Below are 27,945 nucleotides of genomic sequence, written 5' to 3'. Positions count from 1 at the left end.
GTTCTTATGTTGCATGTTTTTATATAAAACAATTATTTTTCATTTTTATACATCTTGAAACGTCGTATCATAATCATTTAATAATTAAGGCAATAAATTTAAATCTGAGAGAACTCTGAATATTCCGTTGTCTCATAAATTTTATTTAGTGTCATTTTCATAAAAACAAAGTATATCCGATATTTTTATCCCCACATTTTTCATTTGAAATATTCACGCTTTTGTGTCGTGGGATTTGGGCTAAATAAATACACCGATTGTTTCTATAAATATTTTATTGCAGTTCAACATTTAATATCAGTAATTAGACATATTCCCATACTGCAGTATTAACATTTATTTGAAGTATACATACATTACTCTTTATTTTTTTAATTATCTCTCAAGCACCACAACTCGCAAGGCTTTTTTTCCATTGGTCAACAATCGAAACAACTTCATCACATTCTGAATCAACATATTAAAAAAGTTTTAAAAAGGCACTTATCTACAGTATAAAATATACAATAATACAAATTACTTTTTTTAAACATTAATGCCGGTATCATCACATGGCACCAACTTATTATAAAAAAAGAAACGATACAAAAAGTGATGTTACACACAATAATAACACAAACAATATTTACACTGACATAACTCTGACTAAATTTTTACAACTACCTCCAGGCCGGGGTATTGGATCGTTTGGAACATCTTCATCTGAAAATTAAAACAAATCTCAACATAAAATAAAAAGTAGACATTCATGGTTATCATTTGCCGGGAATGAGTTTAATAAACATTAATTAGGATTTTTCTAAAATCTGTATTATTTTTAACTGTGATAAGCATGAATCAAGATAAATAAATAGAAATTCCGAGCACGTGTCAGCAATTTTAATGATAGAAAAATTTGATAATAAGATTTTTTTCACATGCTGACTCAAATGCAACCATGCACACAATATAAAAACTCATCCCAACTTACATAATTACGGTACAGACTTTTTCTGTGCCTCTTGTGCCCTCTTCTCCCATTCAGCTTTTCTCTGATTGAAATTTTTCCGCTCGGTTAATAACTCCTCTGTTATGAAATCACTTTTCGGTGATATTCCGGTAATAATTTCGTCCTGCGAAATTTTCCTTTCAATTAAATCATCACCGTTCTTAATATTCGTTATCCAATTATCCGTGATTCTCCTCTCACTGAAACTCGCCTGCTTTTTCACTTTCATTTCGTCCGTTTCGGCCGATTTTGGATTCATACTAAACGCTCTCGTGTAAAAATGATTATTTCCCGGTTTCCGCAACGTAACTTCGGTCAATTCGATAAATTTTTCTTTAATTTTCGGTTGTTCCTTGGTCGGTGTTTTGATCGTCTCGGTTAAAGGTTCCCGAATTTCGAAAACTTCGTTTGATTCATTCAATGATTTTTTGCGTTCCTCTTGCGGCGATTCCGCTTGGTTTTCCTTATCGCTGTCTCTTGTTTTCGTGTCATCAAGCATGAGAGTCACTTGCTGACTCACCGCCTCGCTCTCTGAATCTTTAAGTTTGAGAGAACGGCGAGCAAACACTTTCATCAATTCAGGCTCTTCGTCGTTTTTTTGCTTGATTAGTGATTTTTTACGCAAAACTACGGTTTCAACAACGGACCCAGTTTTTTCTTTAACTGAATCTTTTTCTTCCAACTTGTCTAAACTATCCTGAGACGATTTATCTGAACTCTCAATTTCACCCTTCAACGAGTCTAAACTAATCGATCGACTCCTCAAAATCGGTTTTTCGTTAATCGGCGATTCGGGAGTTGTGGTCGAACTCGTTGAAGATTTTCTCTTGTTTGAATCATTTTTCTTAAACCTTGGAGTCGCCACCTTGGACACTTCTTCACTTTTCTCAATTATTTCAATATCTTCTTGACTAAATTTCCGAGGGATATTTTTACTAACTTTTTCTTGTTCAACGGTCATTTTCGGCCGACTTTGCTCATCGATTATCCTCGGTGAATTCATTGAAAAAACAACGTTGCTCGGCTTCGCCTCAACTTTGTTTAACTGTCTGTTTAAAAATTCGGGAACTGCGTTTTTAGGAACTGTAACTGTGCCTTGTGTTACTTGGGTAGACTCGCGTTTCAAGTGGATTTTTGTGACGGAAACGCATTCTTTCGTGGTAACTTCTTTAATTTTTTCACCGGAAGTTATCGTTTCTGTTTTTGTGTTGGCCATATTGTAATTATTTGAAACGTTAACAACAGCAGTGTGACTCGGACCAGAAATGGTAACATCTGAATTACAATCAGGGAAAGAAGAGAGATCGGAAACCTCGGATTCTTCTTTGATTTTCGATTCGTTTTTCACAACTGTAAATTCTTGTACAACTTCAGAAGTGTATTCTTGAGGTTCATCTAAATGTTTGATGCTATCCAATGAAGCGGCTTTAGTTACTGAAATCTTCCTTTCGTTTGTAGCTTCAGTAACGACAAATTTTTCATTTTTTTCAGGTTTAACGGCTTTGAAACTGTGTGATTTCGTGACTGGTTTTGCAGGTTTGTCAGGTAAGTCAGTTAATGACTTAAAACCAACATCGTCAACTTCATCATTTAGTGACAAAACGCGCTGTTGTAACGACGACAATCCCGGCATTTTTATTTTACTTTTAATTTCTTCGTTTCTAAATTCTTTCTTGAATTCTTGAACGACCTCTACTTTTGTTATCACAGACGACGAATCGATATTTGGAGATTGTGGCGGCGTCAGACTAGCATTCAATGTTTGCCTTTGCTTGAACCGATTTTCTAATTCGACATGCAAAGGCGACGTTCCCGCCACGGACTTTTCCGGCATAATGCAACCCGGATCTCGTTTTTGGACCTCAGGAGACGGCGGCAGATCGATCGGTTGGATCCTCTGACGTGACGCTGCCCCCGACCTCGGAGCCGCTATCGGTTTCGATTCCACCCTCTTTGAGTATGACGACTGAACGGTGACAGTCTTTTCCTCTTTCGATTTACGTTTTTTGGCGCTTCTTCGAGGAAATATCCGATCGAAAAATGACTTGTCCGTCTTTTCTTCCCTTTCGACGTCTTCTTCAAGAGTTGCGAAATGATCCTCCGATTTACTACCGGCGTTTGAACGACTACGATTCAACTTATTGGGGTCACCATCGGGGGGTGCTAAACCGGGAGGCAGAGAAGAACATTTTAGTTGAGTTTCGGTTAGAGTAGTTCTCGTGCTCATGCTATAATGCTCAGAGATCGTTTCTGCAAAAAAAAAACAAAAGCCATGCGTCAACAAGCAAGTTTTTTAATGGGAGCAAGGCCGAAATGTTATGTTGTTACTTTCAGTTTTATTTTAATTAATTCACCTACGTAATTATTTTGTAAGTGTCAAAAATTAATTTTCATAAATTAATGTAATCATAATTTATTACTTTATATAATAATAAAAACAGGTTTATTGCTTACAAAAGCTAATTCTTCATTCATTTCGCTTGATTTTAATTAATTTCACAAAATTAACACAAAAATGACATTTATTTCCTCGAGAAAAACAATAAAAGCATTCACTTTAAATTTAAATAAAAAGTGTGGGAATTGTTTTATTGTTGAGTAACAGTTAATTAAAAACTAATTCTTGACTTAAATTCAATTACTGACCTCTGGAAATACTTTCTGGCGTCATACTCCTTATCGATATTTCTTCATTAACTTCCGGAGTGGTTGGAAGAGCATTTGACAGCTACACAAAACAACACTTTAGAAATTATCAAAATTTTGCGAAAAACTTACCTGAGGTACTCTTTTATTTCTATGAGGGGCACGTCTTTTCGGCCTTACAGCAACTCTGTGATGCGCGGCGCTATGATTTAAAGGGACTGAAGGAGACGCTCCTAACTCCAAATCCGAATCTAGAAATATTAATACAAAACTGTTTCATCTAAATATGAAATAAAAAAACCTTGATCTGACGACCGCTTCTCTTGCAGTGATAATTTGGAAGAGTGTCGCGATTGTTGGCTAAAACTCTCCTGAAACAATCGTAATTAAAGCTAATTTAGGTTTATTATTTATTTGAGTTACTTCGTCCATTTCAGAACTACCCATGCTAAGTAACGATCCATCACTGCACGTACTGTGTGACTTCGTGGGGAGATCCTGCAACAATTTTTTATGCTTTAAAATTATTCTGCACACGAAAAATGTTTTATCTTTCGAAATTTCTTTCATTACCGGTAAAAAAATTCGCATATTGTTAATCCACGGTACATTCGTGCTGAAACAGTGTCTTGTCGAACAAAACATCGTTTGTTACAAACATCACACAGGTGTTGCTATCGTACGAATTCTGTTCTATTCAACGTCAAACGCGAAACTGAAAACGTACACTTTCTACAGGTAAACAATGTAAACTAAATGTTTGAATCCCTCCATGTTGCGATAGCAATTATGCGACTGACTATTATGTAACTCGGGACTTTCAACTAGACGAATCCTCCGGTTTCATTTCCTCTAATGCAGAACGTTGTTTCTGACCTAAATCCCTACCGAACTAAATAAAAGACGTAGTTAGGAAAATTGTTTTTCGACGCCTGCAACACTTGAATTTAATACCTACAGTAGATTCGCAGATAAGACACCAAAAGCGGTGCATTCGCTCAGAATTATAATTTAAATTGGATTATTCGAGGCGTTAATAACTTCTATTCAATGCACCAGCCACAACATGAGTTAATTTCAAATGAATCGAGATTTCTCTAACTCAATTGTTAAGACCGCAATCAATCAATCATTTAATTTGACTAAATGAAAAGAAAAATGTCTTTGAACATTTTAAATGACTAAAATATAACACTGGCAATTTTTTGTATTTTGTGCTTTTCTTACTTTTGAGAATAAAATTTTAAGTGATTTGTACCTATGAGTTGGTCATTGCCATAATTAAATGTTTCATTTCGTCAAATTTCAAGTTGTCGCAACAAAATTGTTATGCAGGTGCATAAATAAACTTTTTTGTCGTAATATTTAATATTAATAAATAATTGTAGTGTTACCGTCATAAAAAGCACCTGTATAAAAGAATCACAACCTCATAGGTATTTGTGTATTTTGCTAAAGATAAATGAAAAAATACTCAAAAAAACTGATTGTGCTATCTAGCGCGTCAATATGTATTAATCAAAACTCAAAGCATTGTCAAACTTCCCATTTTTTTGCGTGAAAAGCAAAATGGAAAACGTTTAATTAGCCAACACGCACATAGAAACACCTCAAACGCCTGACGTGTTGTTGGTTGCCTATTATGGAACAAATTAAAATTACTTCGATTCATTAAAAATGGCATCTATATTGTGTAATCAATAGATGTTTAATAAATCGTGTTGCTAATATCACTTTTTCCTCTCAAATATTTCTCGTCATACTAATGTTTAATTAAATTCCCTGTTTGTTCTCTGGAGGTCAGCGGACATGAAATATGAATTCAATCTCTTTCGCGAAATAAAATAGTTTATTCGTCGGTTGAGGCAATACAGACAACATATTATTTATAATTCGTGAACAATATAAGTGCAACGTATTTTACAACTGATTGACTTATTAGCGATTTTTAAAGCAATTGTTGAAAGTTTTATTGTTTCCGTTCTTGAGTAACATGACTAATTGTATCGTTTCGTTAGAACACAATTTAATTTTCTCACGCAATGAAAATAATTTTTAATAAGCACGAATATTACCTAATCTTTAGCATAATATTATGGCAATTATTGGATCGATATGAAAACCTCTAAATCCGTCATAAATCAAGTCAATTTGTTTGTATCTACATAGACAAAAATAACAAAGAAGAGCAAAGTTCCCGTCGTTAAATCTGAAGAGTTTCACCAAACACTAATTGGGATACGTGGGAAGAAAACAATGATATTAATCCGAAATACACCTCTTTTGTGAAATGTCAGGTAAATATAACGCATAAACTACTATTTGAAATGAGGTCTGTGTTTAACGCCAAACGCACAAACCGGAAAGGTCGCATTTCAGGTGTTTCAATCTCAATGGCATTTCCAGAAAATCAATCCGCATTTAAAAAATTAACACGAAAGTGAAATGACAAGACAATTTTTTGCTGAATAACACTAATCCAGTTATTAACTTTCCAGTGTTACAAAACATCAATTACCCTGGCTGTACCTACAATTTGTTTTCATCATTATGCAAATGTCTAATGTAGCTGAATTAATGAGAAGAAGTTGGGTGTTTATTAAAAAATCGTAGCCAATGAGACAGTCGAAGAAAGTTGAGATATGACGCCAGGAAGTGAAAGATTGCAGTATCTTCGATTAATTTAAGGTCAAAGGTCTGATCATTACTTTTGTAATTATATAATCTTGACCAATACCAAAAACAAAGTTGCATAGATTCACGGAAGACTATGGTAGGTATCCGATAGAAATGCTCTTCTGATGCGTTTCCAAATTTATATGTAAATAAAGTGTGAAAAAGTAAAAATATGAAAAAGAAATCAAATGTTATGACCCGACCTTTGTTGAGAAATGTCAAGGAAGTTCAAAATATAGAGTGAAAGTTTTAAATAATATAAACTAAAACTGTGGAAACGAGTCAAATTAACCATAAAATTTCTCTCCGTAAAGAGATTGTATTATTTTTATAACGTTTTTAAGTGCGTTTATAGATACCAACCATAATTGCTACAAAAAATCAGAATCTATTATTATTTCCGGGTATTAGGAGGAAATCACAATTTATGAAATATTTGAGTAAACTTTAATATTGAGAACCACTTTTACAGCGGTAGCGAGTCATAAAATTGTGATTTGAATTCGGGTCAACTATAATAAATAAAAATAAACCATTACGAAAAGTCTACAATTAAAGGTAGTGCCGAAATATTAAAAGAAAAACAAATTTAAAAAATTTTACCTAATTTATTTTCACACAAAAGCAAGATACCCAAAGTTAAACATTTTAATATAACTTTTCATTACCATTTAACATCAAGTTTTTTTTTAACTCAAACTTAATATTTTTTCTTTGTTCTTTCAAGTTTGACAATTATTATCAATTCAAATAAAGATATGAATTACCACAAATACTTAGTAAATCGATGCACATCAAGTAGAATTAAAAAAATGAGTAATTAATAATACATTTGCTAAATGGTTTAATTAACGGATTAAAATTCAAATTTAGTGAGTGGAATATGAAATAAAATCAAAATTTGGCCGGAATCCAGTTCTATAAATTGTCGATTCGTCATATCATATCATTTCGACATATTTCCATATTATCTTGTACAACTTTTCAAAAATAGTCATGGCCAAACTGAACTAATTTCATTCACAATTGGATTTACTTATTTCGCATAAATTAACTTGCGATTAAGTCATTATCTCTTGTACAACTTTTAAATCCGCCAGTAGCTTTCGGTCGTCCTAATTACAAATTCGAAACTTCTGGTAGCAATAAATCACAGTAATTATGCCACGACTGAGACTAGGGGACCCAACAAAAGCATAATAATCACGACGACGTTGTGCAATTTTACTTAAAGCGACCGTTAGTCAGAAATTAAAATTTCCGCCGGAGGCCACAAGGTTTCATCTTGATGCCAGTCGAACATATGGCCGTCAAGACTTGGAAATACTACAGTTACTTCAATAATTTTATTGTTTTCGAAATCCCGACTCACTTTGCTTGCAGTCTTGTCGAGAAGAGCTTCGGTGGTAGTCGGAGAATTGCATGGACTATGCGGAAGGCCTTCATCGTCTTCGCTTGTGTCGCCACGACCCCGCCTCAATCTCAGCCTCTCACTTAGCTCTGTCTGAAATAAAACAGAAATTATGGTAAGGACAACAAAATGTCACAAGGGTGAAGGATAATATAAATCATGGAAAGTGAGGATTTCGCAGTTAGACTTGGGGCTTTTACTTAGTCACGTTTGACACCCACCACCCATCGCGGGATGATTTCGTGGAAGACGAAATTGATCACATGTTGCGAAAGAACTACATGACTCGAGAAAAGAGGCGATTTTTGTTCGAACCGATCTACATTTTGCGAGTTCATAGCACGAACAATAATTAAAATGATTAAAATTCAAAGCATGCAAAGAAAAATGCTGTTGGACATTGTTCGGATGAATGAGTGCGATTAGTAGTACAAACACGAATTGTTTGTTGTCATCACTAACAAGACTGGAGAATTTTACAAAATGTACAAAAATGCTCTTTCTTCAAGTAAATATTTTCTTCAATTTTAATCGCTAAACAAATAAATTTTCAAATACATATCTACGTAAGTTGCTTTCTAACTACTATGACAAGAATTAAATATATGTCTAGTAAACCACAAGTATTGTTAGTTTATGTAACAAAATAATGTCACACATACGAGATACTGTTCTTTAATTGTAAATAAAATGTCAGATCACCTCTTACATTATTTAAGAGGAGGATAACAAGGGTTTTGGGATTGGTAAACAAAAAACTTAGCGAAAAAAAAATAATAAAATCGATTTGAAATTCTTGGTACATATTATGCAATTGACCACAATAAACTATGTGACTCAACTTGAGATCATTAATTAATATTTGTTAAATGAAACAATTCTTATTGCTGAAAATATTCCTAATATTATTGTGACGTAAAATTTATGATATTGACATTTCTTTTAATTCAATTTATAATTTTATTTAAATGATTGATATCGCTCACAATTTCATGGAGATGTTTCGTTACCATTGAATATGATTATGAATGAATTATGTTTCAATAAATTTTCAAATGATAGAGTTTTGAGTTATGTGAATGCGATAAGAAGTTTTAATAGCATGTGTGCTACTTTTAAACATGAATAAATGTATGCAGGCACTAAACTTAGTGAGCAAAGATAATAATAATATTACGACTGTTTGAGTGGCTGTTTGATGGTTTTATAATTAAAAAATGTAAAAACTTTGACATTTTTAAGTGCGTGTAGTAATAATGTTTAAATAAAAATAATTTACTAAAGCCATACGTGTTTTTTGACAAAAATACCTCGATTTTTATACTACATATTAATATTTTTTATACTTTATTCTAATAGCTTTTTATTTGTGACACATTATAATTTTTTTAAGTGTTACTACAGTGTTATTACAGTAACAAAGAAGCAAACTGAACGTAAAGTAACCCAAAAAATAAGAAATACAAAATTGTCGATAATCACACGGTGTGATTTCTAGGTCAAAAATACAGTGCTACTTTTCAATTAAATATCAATTAAAACTTCATTAATAAACAACACAGTTTCACTTGCTTCGTGGACGATACAAAATAGTGTGAAATGCTCTGCACTAATTAGTTTAAATAGATTTTTATTGTTAAAGGACCTACGTCAATGTAACACATTGTCAAATTGAGAAATTCTACTAAAAATAATCCCAATTCACTTACTTATTTGTACAACGATAATGTAAATATAAGAATGATTAATTTTCTGTAAATACAATTTTATAGATATGTTAACATTGGAATCCATTACTACTTGAATACTTGACCCTTTGCAAAAATTTAAAATAAATACCATCTGTGTTCAAGTGCGATTATAAAATAAAAAAATCAACAACCGTAAACTTTAAAAGAAATGATGTAATGAGAGAAAATTCAACTATTAATTGCCATACGATGCTTCCAATCCACTGCTTCGGTAATTTCTCCCAATAATAATAATCCGACGTCATTTATAACAAGAACAGATGAATTATTTAATTGCCGATTTATCAGCTTATTATCGCCGGTAAAACTGCACAATCCCAACTCACCCAAATCCTGCAAAGCCTGGTCCTAGCAGGAAAGCGTTCACCGGTCCTGCCCCAACAGCGACCTTTCGATTTAGTCCGCACTTTCATTTCATTGACACAAACCACTGCATTTCATGTAATAAATTACATCGAGAAGCACGCACTGAATTTCAAGCAAGAATATTTATCTAATCGCAGGAAACTCTGTCACGGCTTGAGTCGAATTGCGGTTTTTCTTACAATTACTCACTGTATCACTGAATTACTGCGTTTTAATTCCCATTTTGGGGCTGTGTTTATTTATTCGAGCTTTTTCTGGACACGAGGACCTGCAAACTGCGGTGTTTCAAACCCGTCTGGCAACTTTGCACCGACCTCATCGGAGGTAACGGCATCGGCGAGCTCGTGGTCCGGCGATCGGTCTGCATTAGTCACTCTATATGATAAACGGAAAGAAGTAAAATGTCCTTCAACCCAAGATAAACACCCAAAACATCCAAGTCTTTTTATCTCTCCAGGATAAACAAATATACAAAATTCTGAAACGTTATAAATTTAAACAAACATTACCTAACATTGATTACACCAAATTCAATATTTTTCCGGTAGATTAAAACACCGCAGTGGATTATTCACATTAAAAACCAAACCTTAAATGATTATTCACAAAATACCCATAGAAAAGTTTACACAAAGTAAATGCCGACGTAACATCGATCTGTGACAAAAGAACCAGAACAAAATAGGACAGGATTAAAAAGCTTCAATCTTAATTTGTAGATTGAGATCCAAAATTACTGAAGAATTTGTGATTTCGAGATGGATTTATGAAATTTTATCGCATAAAATCAAACATTATAGACAAATAAATAATGAGTATTTAAAACAAAATTCTGCACGATTGAAGCCTTGTTTATGAACAGATTTTAACAATAATTACTGACGAAGAGATAGATAAGATTAAGATCGATAATAATTTCGCAATCTATTGTGTTATCAATTTTTTTAAGTAGTTCTCAATTGTTAAAATTAATTACTTGATTTTTACTACCTGAATTAAGCTGCGCTTCAATTATAAGCATACATAGTGGCGGAAAAGTTCCTGCTCTACTATCACTAATTAGGGACATTTACATAGCAGTTACATTATTATCTATTAAGTGTAATGTAAGGCTTGCACAACATCGAATTAGGTAAATCACCCAATTTTTGTCACAATTTCAAATTTGAAAATTTAAATTAGAATAAATAAATGTTTTTATCGCAACATAGACGAATGCATATAAAAAAAACATTTTTTACTTAAAAAAATATAGCAGTTACGATATATTTATAATAGAAGCCATGATTTACCCTTTTGTTATCAAAAATTTTTCAAAAACTTCTTTTTCATAGTCTGTTGAATTTCCAACAACCTGAACTGCACCTAACTAAATATAAATACAGGAAATCTAAGGAATTTCGGACGCATATAATAATAAACACCGAAATAAACGACACTGAAATATATAGCACAAACTTCCTTTTTTGTCTGTTCTTATCGCCCAGAAACAGGATGAGCATTTCAAAACAAATTGAGATAGCACAATTCTTAATAAAAAATCACTTGCGCTTGCAACTACTCTAATTGTAATTACTAACAGTTTTATATGCAAAAAATACTTTCTTCACATTACGTTTACGGTTACTTTTACAGGTGTAAACTGATAATTATGACATTTGAATGGACAACCACATGTCATGCAGAAACCGAAGGTCGACAATGTATTTATTATTTTTATTATTATTTAAATCTGCACTTTCCAATGCATACGTAAGTTCAACGAACATTTGTAAGTCTGACCCTGAATAATTGATTTTTTAAAAGAACTCATGTAAATTTCCTGTATGTGAAAAGATTTGTAAACATGTGAACCTTCTTTTTTGACCCAATCTCTATATTTGGTAGATGATAGTCGTGCAAGATAGTACCATCCCAAAAAGAGAATTAATATTTGTAGTTACGGCAGATAAAAAATAAGTAAGTACAATAAATTTTATTCAAAGCATGTAACTGTTCAAAAACTATAAAAGGTCATGAATTGTTAAACACAACTCTTCTTTTATAAAGTTTAAAAAAATATCAACATGTTAACTAATCGCCTGAAGGATTATGACATTGACAACTCCTTAATTTGTTGAAATCAATCCAAAAGGAATAAGCAAACACGACATATGCACATAACCTTGGCCGTAATGTAATCCAACTTTGGTGTCTTGTTCACAGTTGAAATAAATTTGATTCTCCTTAAAATGGCGATTACAAAGAATTTCAACAGACAATGTCTTCATAATAAACACTCCCTTTAATAATCTATAAAAGCTCCTCCAAAGTAGACGTATAGTGCCGGATTTTAAATATTTTAAATATGTAGTTTCATTGTTGCGAAAAACGCTTTGTGTAAAACATGCACCTAATAAACAAAAAACTATATAAAAGCTTAAATTCCTTTGATATTCAAAAAAATCACAATTTTAATAAACATTACACCAGAGAATTAACAATTAGTTGGTTGCGTGACTTTGACAACTGGTAAAATCTTTTTTCATCGTCAATTCTTCAATTAAAAACAAATTTTAAAAAAACGAGACTTCAAATTATTCATCCTAATAATTTATTCGATACATGCTCAACTTTCATTTCAATTAATATTCGAAGCCCTCAGATATAATTAAAAGTCCACACAACACTTCGTTTTATTATAATTCGTAGGTCGCAATTTACTTTTTATCATCGTTGAATTTAATTGCGTTTGACAGCGCTCGTATCAAATGCATTTTTTATAAGAATTTTATAAGCAGTGTGGGTGGTTTAAAGTGTTTAGAAAAAATTCATACAAAATGTATCCAGTATCCTTCTTGTGAAATACATCTTAAGGATTTATTCTTTTGTTTCCTCGTTATAAGTGGTGAATTATGTTTAAATTACTCGCTTTTCAACGTCCTTATTTAAAAAAAAATTCAAGAACCTTTCTTTCCCTCTACTCCAACTGGATTATTTTTGTATTTAAATTTATTGCATTAAAATTTTTGCAAGCATAATGAAATTTTGTAGAATAAGCTAACCCGGTCCTGTGCCCCACACGTGACCATCGTTCATTTTTAGGCGTCGTCGGCAGACGCCTCGCAACCTTCACGTGTTTACATTCCATAAAACAATCTGCACAACCCTATCGATCAACATTTTCGAACGACCTTTATCAAAAACGAAACGCGATAAGAAAAAAACTTATCAACAAAGTAAATTACTGGTGCGTCTGTTCCTGCTACACTTGAAAACAAACCGGATTTATTTTCAGCGAATAAAATTCACCAAGGACGAATTTTTACGCGTTTGTATGCAAACAAAATCGTCAAAGACTCACCTGTAACCTCAGATCAATTTGAGGTTGCGATATAGATAAAGAGGACGAGCTTTGTGCTGCATCTAACTCGATGTCTGAACCGGAATTCGGCGAATGGAAGACACTGTCGTGGGAAACACTCAATCCAGGATGCATTGAGGACCCACTTCTGTCAATCAAATAATGAATTTTTCGCAAAAATGGAAAAGGTGAACAAACCTTCTTCGCGTTTGTTCCTCTGTGATTGAAAGCTCGCTGGTGGACCTGCTCCGGAGGACATCCTTATCGACGATGACTTCGACAGAAGCATCCTCGGCTTGTTTGTTCTTCCTCTTAAACCACTTCTTTGGATTCCAAAACTTCTTTTTCGTCGCCGCTTTAATCATAATTTTTAATTAATAGCATGCTCATTAGACCTCATCTAATTAACGCACGCATCACATAATATATCTCTGAGTTTAATATGTACGGAAATGATAATTTACCGACAGCGTATTTCCTTCGGTTAAACATTTTTTTGCACTGTATCACTATCGGACGTGATTTGATCGAGTTGGGAGGGTCAAACTTGTCAATTGACCGACAATTGTGAACTAACTAAACGTTACTTTGATTGTTGAAACGCTCAGAATGACTCACGATGCTTATTACACTATTGACAATTCTGTAACAGCACGTATGTGCTTAGATCGGCGAAAAATGAGCATTTCATCCTCCGTTTCCACACTTTTCTGCAAATTGTCTTTGCAAAAAATATTAGTGCAAATTAATACCATTTTTACTAACAGATTAGATTACAATTTATTGTTCAATATAATATCTAATCTAACTGATTTAAAAAGCAATATGGATTAGAGCGTTTTCCGATGTAACATAAGCTGTTAACAGATCCTGGATGAACAAAAAGTGGGTTATTGGATTGTCATTTGATATTATTATAGGGGAGGATTAACCCCCACGCAAGCTCGTACTATTTTTACCTGATAAAAAATTCAAGCGCTTTTTACCTTCACGCATAAGGTTTAAATTTTGGATGCTACCTACCATTCTCTCAGATCGATACAAAATAAATTATTGAAAACCACTGGGAATTTTGTGCTACCTTTATTACTTTCGACATAAAATAACTAAAACACTTTTTCTTAGTGTCAAAAATAGAACATCAATTTAACGTGCAATGAACCTTATTGACTCATATTTTAACTCATCTACTGCGAATTTTAGAGGGATGTAAACATAACATTTAATATGTAACATTAAGCTAATTGCGACATGGAACAAATTGTATTGTCTGAACGTGCTCAATACGATAAATAATTCATAACACCACTTTCATGGAAGTGTTTAACATAGTACAACACTGCAATTACCGTTCCTGTTATTTTAACACCTGATCCCACATCCAGCCATCACAGTTTCCAGTCAAGCTTTTAAAAAAATGTTTTTTAAGAAACCGTCATTCTTGGTTGCACTAATGGACTGGATCCATGGGAATTGCAACATTATTTCTCGTAATAACTAACCGCAACATTACAAAAACCTAACTTTAAAAAAAAAACACTCACATTCAATTTCGTACTCGTCGGATTGAAAATTGTATAAACTGATTGACCTCTGCATTTCCAACACTTACGAAAATCACTCGAATAATAACACTTTTCGCCACTATCAATTCATTATCATCGAGACTGTGCGCATTTGAAGATTAATTTTATCTGTTGTCATCTAATAATCATACTGTAATGATGAATGTTGCGGACACTTGCTTGATCTGGTATTGGAGAGTGCTTGCTCGTCCACCTCATGCCGATTCATTCAACGTTAACAATCGCGATTTTCTGCAGAAAAAACTTGGGTTGGGTATGAAACGCCTCTATTTATTTAAAAGAGCACGGAGAGAATTTTCTCGAATTTATTACAAGGAATCCTCTGTATTTCCTCCCCGAAGAGACATACTTTTACAAGTTGCTGCTACAAATAACATGCAATGGACAACCGGATGTATATTTGATGACAGCACGGAGTAAATCACCGAAATGCAACCAGAGATGCATCAATTGTGTTACACGAACGGGCAAACTCAATTAGGACTCGCCTTCAGTACTAATTTCATAAACAGATTATAATTTGTGTCAATTGTTGCGGAACAAACAAACTGTTGTCTTTATTGTGATAATACGTAAATGTTACTTCTGGGTTTAAAAATAAAAACGTTTTGAAATAGCACATATAATAGACATACTATAAATAAACAAAAAGCCTAGTGCTAACGTAAATAATAAATTCGTTATTTGATAGAAACATCACTTTAAAATTCGGTTTCATTATGGTAACGATTGCTACAGACACTTATTTTCTGGGGGAAAAGAGTCGAAGTGGTTCCCAAATTCAAATTTTTTTGATTCTGTTTTTCAGAAAATAAAATGACTCACAAAGTAAATAACATAAATCAGTAGGTATAAAATTAGAAACGAAATCATAATTTTATGCAAAGGTTTAAATTTAAAAGCTTAGGAAAATTAAGTGTTTACTTTTACTGGTCGATTTCTGTAAAATTTAAAAAAAAATAGGAAACTATTTTAAGGTAACTTTATGTACAAGTTTTTCGTTAATTGCTAAAATCGTAAGTGTCTATGCTTTTATTTAACGGCATTTATAATAAAAAAAAAAAACACAAAATTCCAAGAATTTTATTTTCACGTACTTTTTGAAAATAAATAAGTATATGTACATGCATTTCAAACTAGAAAGTTTTACATCAATGCTTAAAATGAAAGATTTATATTCATATAAGTACCAAAACTTATCCTTTCCTTCCTTTTTTTTAACAAAAAGCAGGTGTAAATAAGTATATTTATCATTTAGATAAAATGTAAACAGACGATATGCAAAGACTTAACAAAATCAAAAAGAATCTTATAAATTCAGCTTTAAAAATTTAAGAACTGCTGATTCACTCTGTTAAATTTGGCCGTTCAAAGTAACCTTTAAACATGTCATCATCTAAGTTTGTCTCAGAATAGTTTGATACTACACTGTTGTTATCATGAACGTTCGTTCAATCAAATGGTTAGTTGTAAACCAGAATAAATCCTCATTCTATTCTCGATTGACGCAATCGAGAAGTTGGATTGAAACTTCCGACATTCCAACATATAAGCATCGTCAAAAAAATACAACTTTCTTTAAATGTATTCCATTTATTTCAATTAAAGAATTTTCACTAATTTATTTAACATGAAATTTCGTCGCGCCAATAATTAATTAATTAAAGCATAAATTTGATTTATTTTGCCACCATATTAACATAAATAGTTGTTCTCCTTTACTAACGACAAGTAAGACAAAAATTCCACACAGATGGGCCTAAGAGATAAGAAAAACTAACTGCATTAGTGTCGCTTCTGGTTTTCCAACATGCCACATTTTCGACCTTTCCCTCATAATTAGATAAAACTGACAAAACGTGAAAGTTAAAATTGGAACAACCTGGTGCGTTATGTTCTAGTAAATAAAATCAACTTGCATGTGGTTCAAGTGTTCACCATAATACGTATGATCTTAGGTTATGGAGTGTGGCATATGCAAACACCCACGGTCGTTTACAGTTAACATAAACCTCGTGGCACAGAATACGAGTACCGTTGAGTTGCGCTCTAGGAAATCATATCTTGTCGGGATTATACCTTTTGGCTGTCGCAAAGAGGGTCAAATCTTTCGATTAGTAACTTTATCGGACCTTTTGCCAGCGATTGGCTCCGGTCACGCAAGTTCTCCATGCTAAATAAATTTAATAATTGTCAACATTTCTTAATAGAACTGCGAAATTTACAGTTATGGAAAACAAAGAGTGGGCGGTGTGATCAAACTAGACCCACAAAAACCGATAATCGACCCAATTTTGGCCAAAAATTCAACCACATGTGTGAACTTCTCGTCTTCCGAAACTTATTAATAGAATTTGGAGGGCTTCCAGTCTGCAACTTACCGTTCTTTTCGGTATCGGGAGGCTCGAAATCCTGCAACGGCGACGATTCACGGACGCATGACATCAGACCCAGGGGTCCAGCCCCCGAATGATGATGATGTGTCCCCACAGCCGCCGATGACATCTGCAATTGAAAATGTTGTTAATTTATGTTCATCAAAATGGGATCCGGATCGTTACCCTTCTCGACTCGCCTTACTCTCTACATTTAAAAGGCTTCGGCTAGATTTTCGTAGTGTTTGAAGATAAAACTTTTACAAAACAGGCGTAAACGCAATCGCCGGTAATTGTCACACAGTACGATTTAATCGCTGAATGATCTAGTTATATGAGGTCAATAATTCTTATTAAACTTTAAAGTAAAGTAAGTAAAAGCAAATAATAATTGTATCATCGTTATTACGAACGTTTACAATTATTTTGTACAGATCCATTCACGTACCATGTTGTTTTTTGTCTAACGTAAGCAATTTTATTAATATTAATAAAGAGATATCCCCTAGAGTTGTAATATTCCAATAAGTAACCGACCAAAAGCTTTATTTGTGTTGTTCACTCTTAAAACTAATTTTATTTCTGTCAATATAATAATTATTTGTTATCTGCACTTCGGTTTAATGTTATTATAAATGTTTACAAGCGAACAAGATACGCCATCTGCTTTATATATAAAACGTAATCCTGTTATCAATTTTACACATAAAAATTACATTATTCCAGTAATAATTAACAATAATTATAATAAAGTGGCTAATTAACAAATTACAATTTGATTTATTTTACACTATTTATTTTGTTGTTTTAACTTTGTTAAATAATTTATTTTTTGTAGATCTACAACAAAACAAAGTTTTTGTTAATAAAGTTTGTATAAACTCTCAGCAAAGTTTAGAAAAAAATCCTTTCAATATTTGCTCTCATGAATATTTATTAAAGTATTTGAAATTCTTGTGGCTTCTAGATGAGGAAATTAAGACCTCATCTTACAAATGTGCTAAAATTTCAATTGGAAACATATATTTTTGTAATTTCCTTACAATGAATAAAGTAGAAATAAGTCACAAAGCAGACTTTAAAGTTTAAACGATCTACACTTTCTATTAATAGGTTTCAATGTTTCAAAAAGAAGTTGCAAAAAATAGCGTTGGATTGTAGTCAGCAGTGAGCTGAAAAAAATTTACGAAGATCCAAAAATCAATACACTTATTTAAAAAATTATAAACCACTATAAAACAATAAACAAACAAATAAAATATAGAAAGTTATTCAATACATAGTGATTTTGGCAATTTATTTTATCGAATTACAATCAGGTATAGCTTGTTAAAATTTATTGGCGTAAGTAAGCTACACACACCAAAACTATGACAGCGATCAAATAGCTTTGGTATGGAATTATTGTCAAATACGTTTTGTCCTCAACATAAATACAATATACTGCTTCGGAAATTTCAAATGTGCTTTTAATGATTAACGTACTCGTATATTATGTTGCTAATTAAGTTAATGAACATTTTGATTTACATAAATGGTTCAGTAAATTTTATGTAATACACTCAGCACCAAAATTGTCGCATACTTTTCTAAACCGGGTAAAACCAAATTTTTGGCTATCTGGCCAAGATAGAGATTTGGTGTCACGAACCATTTAAAGCAAATTTAATTCTCTACAATTAAATGAACTTTACAATTTTTTTCTATCTTTAATAGTATGGCACCGTTTTCACAAAAACTCAAAAACATTAGTCGAAGTAAAAATTTCTGTTTTCTTTTTCTTTCTAATTATTGTTTCAGGCAAAATTTTTGTTATAACAACATTTATTGTGAAGTATTTTTAATGTCCTATCTGCCTGTAATTTTTCTATTTGCCTTGTCCTCAACTTCATTTAAATAAAGTAATATTTTATTTCATAAGTATAATTATAAATTATAATTATAAGCAATGCATTGATCTCTGCTTTTCTTAAACTGAACATAGAACTATGTTCAGAGTTTAAAAAATGTCCTCTATGTATATAAAAAAATCTCTGCTTCCATTAGCTCAATGTGTAAAATCTAAATTGTATTTACACACTATACTATGCTTCACTCCTGTGAGGATTTGCTTTCAATCAATATAAATTGATAAGCTGATTAATGATAAATGTTATCAATGGATTTAAAATGTATTTTGGGTTGACTAGTATCGATATCAATAAATTATTAATCTACAAATGCTCGGTCCGAGAAAAAAAATGTTCACCAAAATATTATGCTTCATTGAAATAATATGCCTACTAACTAATAATGACTATAATAACAATAATGAATATACATAATCACAATAACGTGTTCATTAAAAAAAAAACTAAAGAGTGATTTGACAAATATTTTTCATGTCTTTGATTAATTCATTTATCCACTTGTCAAGATGACAGATAATTAAAACTCATTTGCGGACGATACATACTACAACATACGTTCGCCTATTGCGAGTTTTTTTTTAATGAACACACATTACAATTCTTCAGAAACTGCTTTCTTGGCAAAAGTTAAGTTACCGTCTTTTGTTATTTATGAAAATCCTTTTATCCAAAGGAAACATTACAAGTAATAGAAATTTCAATAAAAGCAAGTAACTGTGCCGAGCATTCTTCTGTTGTAAATCTGTTTGCTTGAATAAAGTAGTATACAAATGTTTACTTTTAATAGAAAATTTAATTAAAGTGATAAGCTGATAATCTTAAGTTTACAAAAGATGTTACACCATTTAACAACCCAACAAAGCATTTTTTTGTATACGCTCCCAAAAATACCTATTTTGCGGTCTCATTTGAGTCCCCAAAATGAGTCTTTTCCGGACTCAATAAAATAGTACGCAAAATGATTATTGCTTTTATTTGTTTTTTTTAATCATTTTGAGTACTCAGTCCCCAAAAACAGTTTTTGGGGACTAAAATTGGTTACTATGGTGGCAAAATTTTTTTTATTAATAGGAGGTGTGAATTCGTGTTTTGGGAGCTTTAACAAAAAAATCTTGTATGCACCACGTACGCAAAAGGTTTTAGGTGACGCCTCGTCATTAATTACGATTCGTCCCCTAAAACCCTATTTTGCGTACTTGATACATAAATAACTATTAACTGAATTACAAAGTCATATTTTTTTATTTCAAATGTATTGCCCACATAAAACTGTAATCTTTAGATATTTTCATTAATTTCAACACGCAATTTTCATAATGAATAATTTGACAACTGTCAATTTCAATTAAAATACTTCTTTAGAAACGTTACAACAAAAAACAACAGTTTAACAAGATCTTTCAACCATCAAAGATACCTATCAAAGTAATTGAAATTTCATGAACTATAAACTACTCAATGCACAGTATGCAAATTCAAACTTTCCCACTACAACTCCCATTGAAAGCGTAATTAATACCAACGTTTCTTGTAGAAACGCACACTGTTATTAACTTGAAACTTTGGCCGTAAAGTCTCCATAATCTCTTTTCAATTTAATAACTTATCTCATTGCACATCCGCCATTTGCACACCCGCTATTTTCCTTATTCTAAACATGACAACCCGTCTCGTGCAACTGTTTACTTTACAATGGACAATTTACCGACAGTCCTCACCCCAGTCGAGACGGGTTCGGCGTCGAATTTTCCCAAAAGTTGGTGAACTTGAGCAAAGAAAAAAGGTCGGGTCACGGCTCCATGGTCGAGGTCACAAAACATCGATTCACCAGCATACCGAGCGCAACGAACTTCCCTGTCTGCGTTTTTTAACTACGACAAAAAGGATCATAAAAGAATAGGGGGTAGGCGTTTGGATGCTCTCGAATGTGTGAAAATTACACCGAAATAAATCCCCTCACAAGAGATTTATAATGCCGTAAGCTTGGCAGTTTTATTGTGCAAAAATCGGCAAGTTTTATTTACGTCTGCTATCAATTTAATGGAAAATGTATATTCTACTTACTTCCGCAATTAAATTAGGTACTTAAATTATTGACTTAATGAGTTTAAGTGTTTTTGCAGGTGGATAAAATTTACGCTTCTAGATCAAATATGTCAAAAATTAAAAATTTTGATATTTTATCTATCTCAGTCTAGCATACGGTATAGTTACAACAAAATGACTCGATTGTCTTAAAAGCCAAACCTTGACACAATTGGTAAACAATACCATTTATGGCTATGGCTAGTGGCAGTTACTCAAATAAAGTTATTTGTAATGAGCAAAGTAGAATTAAATCAATTTTACTAATTTCTATTTCCCATTTAAAAATTTCTTTGTAAATCCTCACAAAACATTATACCTACCTATTTATACTAATGTCCTTCCTGTGGACATTTTACAGTTATAACTGAGAAATTTCCTATAAAACTTAAAAAAAATGAGGACACGTTTGTATACAACTGTTATAAGCACAGTTTTTCGGAAGTCGCCATAAACCGGGCATAAAAATCGTCGATTTTTCACACTTACCTCAGTTGTGCCCCGCTACGATATTTCACACTTTTCAGCGTACATCGTGAAATCTGAAAATAAAAACAAAAATTAATTCATTACCTATAAAATTACCACTTTTGGCGTACAGTAATCAGTCCGGAGCGAGCGAAAACTGTGACATTTTTTACTTAAAGAATTTACTCTTTGCAATACCCAAGATCAGATGTACGCTTCACCTTTTACATAAAAGCCATTACCTATAAGTAATTGAACAAAGTTCCTAGCAGCAATAACGCCACCGATTATGTGCGGAATTCCTCGCATAGTATCGGCAGAATACTTGGAAAATTTATAAACGAGTAATAATTTCAAGCAGAATTTTTATGATCGTTGTTACACTTTACGTATGCAATTTATCTGTCACAGTATGAATTCCGAATGGAAAATACAACTCTCGCAACTTTCTAATTATTTAAATCAACAATCCGAAAATAGACGCATTATTTGTTCATTAATTAAAATTTATTTATTTGAATTTCGCCGGAATAATGGAGAGTGATTGAAGCATATGTCACACACCTGTTTCATTATGATAAACTACAAACAAAAGATATTTTTCCCGAAAAAATCCAAAGATTTATGAAAACTGAAAGCAGCGATCGCAACTTTCATCCACTTCCGGTTCTTTTAAAGAAAAAATTCGAGTTCTTGTTGGGTTTAATGGTCGTGGCGATCTTTCACACGGCCTTTTTGCGTAACGCACTACACTTTTGTTAATGTTGCATTGTCTGGAATGAGTTTTCTCACAAGCACATGTCGAACAGAGGCATCATACAATAAATAATCACAGGAAACAAATTCGCAAGAAGGCTTAATGACTATTTAGCACGTATTTAAGACAATTACATTGGAACTACACTAACTCTTTAATTAACCTCAGGTGTTAAATGACGTGCAGAACTGGATGCTAAGTCATTAGCACGTTCTTTCCTCTTTTATTCTTCCACAAAGTCTACAAAAGTAGTAGTCATTTCTGCATGTTTTTTTTAGAATTTTAACGAGAGGTTAATGCAATACTAATTTTATTCCTTTTTCCTTTCCTATTTAACTGTTACAAACAAACATTTAATTAAAACACTAGAGAAAAAACAATTTCAAAATGGAATTGAGTTTTTAATGGCGCAACAATGTGCCGGGTGATGGATAAAAAACAACAAAATTCTCATTCTGCAGTGGCCTATAAAAAAAAAACATACCAATTTTCCCATGTGAAATATCTTTAACCTATTTTAGGTTGTAAAATGTTTAATGGTTAGGGTGACCTGCATGCACCAACAGTGTTGAAAATATTTTAAAAACGAAAAAAAACATTAAAATATTTTTTTTTATCTAGGTACACATAAAAATTTTGATACTATCTTAGAAATATCTTATGATATTCAATGACATCAACATTCCAATAATACCATGTGAAAACTTGATCAACTAAAAATACAAACACATAAAATTGTACATTACATACATATTATACAGAGTGAATAAAAAATATAAAAGCAAACGTTTTTTTGGTTAAACTATTTATTTTTTGAAAAAGTTAATTGATGAATTATAAAGTACTATAAAAATGTGACGCTAAAACTTTAATTATTATTTTCTGAAGGCAAATGAAAACCGCTTGGTTAGAAACTTTTTATTCACCTTGTATACATATTTCGTTTAGTTAGTTTTAAATACATGAACTTTATGACTTTTAACTGTTAACGGTAATAATAATAGTTATGATTAGGCTTAAACAAAGAACCGTTGCTAGTACGTCAAACAATATGTACAGTTTATCAACTGCACAAAAACTAATTAACATGCATTTATTTAATTAGGTATGTGAAAAGTAGAAACAATATAAACACAGATACGAAGAAATACACCTACATGTGGTACGCATAATTTGTCATTTCATTATCTACGAGTATAACTAGTTTTAAAATTATTAATCTTTGTGCAATAACGGAAACTGAATATGTATAAATAATTTATCAAATGTTACTAAGTATGTGACCAATCAGTTGTAGAAATTTTCCTTTCGGCAATTTGTAGCTTACAGTATATACCCATAAGAAAAAAATAATGTTTAGTTTATTAAAAGTAATTAATCAATTACAAAAATAATGTAAATTTCAGTGCTTCGTTTAAACTTTTTATGGTTATGGATTAGACACATTCCAATGGCTTTCTGAAACCATAATAAAACACTACAAAGGTTGGATTTAGTTCCTAATTAAAATCTAAGTACATAGCATAATTAAAGTGACAAAACTTGTAAAACTTATGGGGGGTATAATGTTACCAAAAATTCAACTGAATGCAGACCATAGAGTGAGATTTTTATACAACAAAAATGGATGAAAAGCAAACTAAAAATTACCATATAGTAAACATTTAAAGATCGTGAAAGATCCGGCCTGAAATAGCCTCTTAAAGGACCCAAGGACAAAATCCATTGGATTAAGGTCAAGCGGGCGAGGTGATCATTAAATAAGTGCCTTACTCAACTTATCATTCAGTAAGGGTGTGCCCAAAGCCCTATCCTGTAATTTTTTCCAATCTTTTTTAAATTACATAAAGTCAGAGTTAATTACAAAGACGTGTAACAATTGATTTTTTCAAGTATGCTGTACTTACATTCTTTTATCAGAACACACAAAATGTTCTGCAAATCCAAGTATGTATTTGAACTTGTAAATTTTGAAATTTCCAGATAAAATCACATCACTCAAGGTGCAGTTAAGATAAATAATATCAATTGAACAATTTAAGTACACATATTGCATGAAAGTCAATTTATAGCCACCTTACCGCACCTCTATGACACCCACGACATGTAAACATTTTTGTTGTCTTCCACTGTACCCACAACAAAACCGTCAACTTTGTTACTAAGACGGAAATCCATATTATGGTATGTAGAAAGGTTCAAGTCAGGTAAAAAGTGTTTTAAAATTTATTTCTTAGCAAGCATTTCTAATGAATTTGACATATAAATGAAATTAATTAGGAAAGTACATAATTATGCAGTTTTTACGAATCAACTAACTGCATCTAATTGAACATGAAGTGATTACATAAAATCAATGGCTATTACGTGGTTTTAAATGTTCAATTAAACATTCACGATGATCAATCATTAAGGTACCATCAATTTTCATAGTAAAAAAATGATTAATTAAAAGGCAGTTGCTCTCTTTTAATAGACCAGAACTAATTAGAAAACTTTCAAGTTGAATGGTGCCAAAAATTACGACCTAACACCAGTAATTAATTAACTAAATGAATCGACATAGACATGACGACTCGAAAGCAACGAGGGTAAATAGAATTCGAGTGCAAGGGATGATAAGCACGAGCTATTTTTGACATAAAAGGTTCTATTTTTACAACAAATGTGAGGGAATATCGACGTGCATAATGAAATAAACGTGACAATTTCTCAGAAAAATTTCCTAACATGGACTTGTTATCCCTTTTCTGACTCACTGTCTGAAATTCCTTCTCATCTTCCTGAAGGATATGATGAGTCATTCACATTCTCATTTTATAAATAACATCATTGGAAATAGAGTGTCGACCTCGTGTATTTTTCGCGATAGGTTTAGATTACTTCTTCAGAAATTCAGGTCAAAAATCACCAGATACCGATTTCTAGTGGGTCACACACAATTAACAAGCGCGAGTTAGTTTTTTGTCAGAAAGAAATTTAGATAAACAGGAAATGAACACCAAAAGTCGCCCAAAACAATGTCGAATAATAACAGACCACAGTCATACTGATTGAGGGAAAAGACATCATCAATTAAATATACCTATAATCAAAATAAAAACACTGAACTAACTCATGCAACACTATCTTCCAAAAACTAATTAGCATTAAAATATGAATGCCAACCTTTAAACGCAGTTATTGTAATAATTATCACTTTGGTGATAATATTTTGACCAAATTTCAATGCGTGGGTGTTGGTTACATTTAGTACAGTAATAACAGATGCAACAGTATTTCTTCATGCAAGTTAAAGATTTCAAAACAAGCAACTTCCCACTGATTTCTTTCAGAAATTGTTATTCTGCAAAAAATTTTTGTTTTTCCACGCCGACCTACACAGTGATTAAACTTGACAACGGATAATTAGGAGCCATCTGTTGAGATTGGTTCATTGTTTTAAATGGATTACACGCAACGAATTTTTAAAGAGCGGAGGTGCTTACACCTTCATCCATCTGTGAGAAAACGTAATCTTGACCAATATCTTTGACGTCGATTGAAATAAAATTACTGGCGCATTTAGTGAAATCTGACAATTACTATGAAATTCTCTTGTATATACAAAAGTAACCTACTTTTCGAACACAATAGTTGTATTTGTGTTAAATTAATGAAACAAAGTAGATGTCTTGTGCTATCGCATTTAACGTCGCTTTAAAACCAATCAGACTTTCAATTAAGTAACAGTTGTGCAGTACTTGTAACTTTCAATCTCGATGGTCAAATAATTGTAACAATCTTTACACAATTGCATAATACTGTGGAAATTACGAATCGTTCATCAATAAATTTGCTTTTATTACATAGAAAGTACGAGTTTGACATTTTCGTCACATTTAACGCTCAATTACCCTGAAATTTTGCAAAGTACTGACTTTTTCTATGTCTATGACGAGTTCTTAGTTCCTTGAGGGTGCTATCTGAGATTTATGACTTCCGTTATTTCGAAGGAATAATCTGTGAATGTAAAAATTCCAGCAGACTTAATCCTGAGGCGTAGAATTTTTGCTAAAATCGGTTTACGAGTTCCTGAACCAATAAATTAAACCGTAGGCGTGTAATTATATTCTTATAAAAATTCTAAAAATATCATCGCAAATATCCATCTTCGTTTACAGTTTGCTAATTAAAGGTCACGATATAAAATGCTCGAAAATAGCACCAAAGCGAGCTAATAAACTGTGTCTAGAATCGATGTAGTATCTTTAAGTGTGTTAATTCTTACAGGAACTTGGTAACCTTTAACCTAAACTGTATAGGGAACCACACTGAGTTACTGTCACTCTGTGTGACTTTCTACGTTTAATAAAATTTCAGTGACACCCACACCGCCCCTGTATCGCGTTGCTTTGAAGCAATGAAAGACGAAAGTAATTACAGGTGTGTTGTTATAAAACCTAATCGCACTCGATTCGCAATTAAACTTAGATAACGGAGCATTTCCTGGAAAATGATTTTTGAACGGCAAATAAAGGCAGGGCAATTTGAGTTTTTTAATTGTTATTCTTAAACTACGAGTACAAACAAGAATAAAGAGTAGTCTTTGTAGTATTATTACCACTTCAGGGTGATTTAGCCCACCCGGAGGCCCAGAGCAAACATACGTGTCGTGATTTCCAGTGGTTTACTTTCCATTTTCATTTTTATTATTCGTAATTGTTGGAAATCTTGTCAACAATGTGATACTCACGATAGAATTTTAGGTCGACTATCATGTTGAAAATCAATTTTTTTTGAATTGTTTGATGGGTGAAATCACTAGTCAAGGATGAGTTAAGTGTAGCTAATTGGAATCACCTCGAAAAACCAACTTCGGTCGATTACTTTCAAGTGTGAGTCAATTTTTGGAAAATGTGCGTAACAAACAGGTGCTTTAAAATTTTGCGACATGGGCCAGCTGCTTCGACCGTAATGAGAATAGAATGTTTAGCAGAGCAAAGAACTCACCAGAGCAAGCATTAATAGAAATTCTAATGAATATACATAAAAATGAAGTAACGTGAAATTTTTCGGAATGAACCATTACGAAACGCGATCAAGTAAGTCCGTGTCACAAAAATGAATCAAAAACAAGCCGTATTTCCTCTAATTTTAAACAATAAAACTAAAAAATACCTTGACAATTGCGGCGAGACGTCTTGAGCTGATAAATCCGTAACAAATTGTGATTTTCCAACAGTTAAGAACACAACAAACAAGTTTTCAAACAATTTGGTTGGTTTGATTTTTGAAAAGTGTGCTTTGAATTCGTTTGACACTTTAAGAAAACAATCACAAAATAACGTTTCCGGTCAGTTTAAATTAAGAAAAGTCCAGTTTTTAGCAACATTTATACTTTTGAGTTAAATAAATATACCACGCGTTGGTACAACATAAGACACATTCACCCACCAAAGCAAAACTGTCAACTGTTGCGTTTTACACTACAAAAAAATAATAATACACGACTGGTGCGCACTGGTGGCAACATCACCAACTAAGAGCTACCAACAGAAAACTGCATTGTAACTAAATCTTCCCAATGATCTCAGTTTAAAT

The 27,945-nt window shown here is 32.3% G+C and overlaps 1 protein-coding gene across 3 annotated transcripts; it reads right to left on the bottom strand.

The window, feature by feature from the left end:
• Positions 1-257: 257 nt before the first annotated feature.
• On the bottom strand, positions 258-27,839 carry LOC123005724 (uncharacterized protein DDB_G0284459). 3 transcript variants are annotated; one of them, XM_044399630.1, is made up of 12 exons: positions 27,523-27,839; positions 21,627-21,679; positions 17,149-17,272; positions 13,380-13,536; positions 13,182-13,329; positions 7,683-7,814; positions 4,058-4,132; positions 3,936-4,005; positions 3,767-3,885; positions 3,635-3,716; positions 971-3,238; positions 258-702 (listed from the first exon to the last, which is right to left on the bottom strand). In XM_044399630.1, exons 3-11 carry the CDS (start codon positions 17,270-17,272, stop codon positions 975-977), a joined length of 3,171 nt encoding a protein of 1,056 aa, XP_044255565.1. In that variant the 5' UTR covers positions 21,627-21,679; positions 27,523-27,839; the 3' UTR covers positions 258-702; positions 971-974. The 3 variants fall into 3 exon arrangements, with proteins under 3 accessions (XP_044255565.1, XP_044255566.1, XP_044255567.1); XM_044399631.1 differs by lacking the exons at positions 13,182-13,329; positions 13,380-13,536; positions 17,149-17,272; positions 21,627-21,679; positions 27,523-27,839 and adding an exon at positions 9,799-10,270; XM_044399632.1 differs by lacking the exons at positions 7,683-7,814; positions 13,182-13,329; positions 13,380-13,536; ... (1 more) ...; positions 21,627-21,679; positions 27,523-27,839 and adding an exon at positions 4,208-4,366.
• Positions 27,840-27,945: the final 106 nt, after the last annotated feature.

Source organism: Tribolium madens, unplaced genomic scaffold (genome assembly GCF_015345945.1).
Source record: "Tribolium madens isolate multiple individuals breed KSU strain unplaced genomic scaffold, Tmad_KSU_1.1 Scaffold_20;HRSCAF=117;Tcas5.2_LG4, whole genome shotgun sequence".
NCBI classification, from domain to species: domain Eukaryota; kingdom Metazoa; phylum Arthropoda; class Insecta; order Coleoptera; family Tenebrionidae; genus Tribolium; species Tribolium madens.
The sequence above is the reverse complement of the archived record's forward strand: the minus strand, read 5'-3'. Positions and strand labels throughout refer to the sequence as shown.

Excerpts from the sequence above, each read along its gene's own strand:
- LOC123005724 (XM_044399630.1), bottom strand. The coding sequence starts at position 17,272 with ATGTCATCGGCGGCTGTGGGGACACATCATCATCATTCGGGGGCTGGA. Across the intron at positions 4,133-7,682 it reads TCGACAAGACTGCAAGCAAA|GATCTCCCCACGAAGTCACA; the intron begins GTGAGTCGGGAT and ends AAATTGTTGCAG. Across the intron at positions 3,886-3,935 it reads GAAGCGGTCGTCAGATCAAG|ATTCGGATTTGGAGTTAGGA; the intron begins GTTTTTTTATTT and ends TAATATTTCTAG.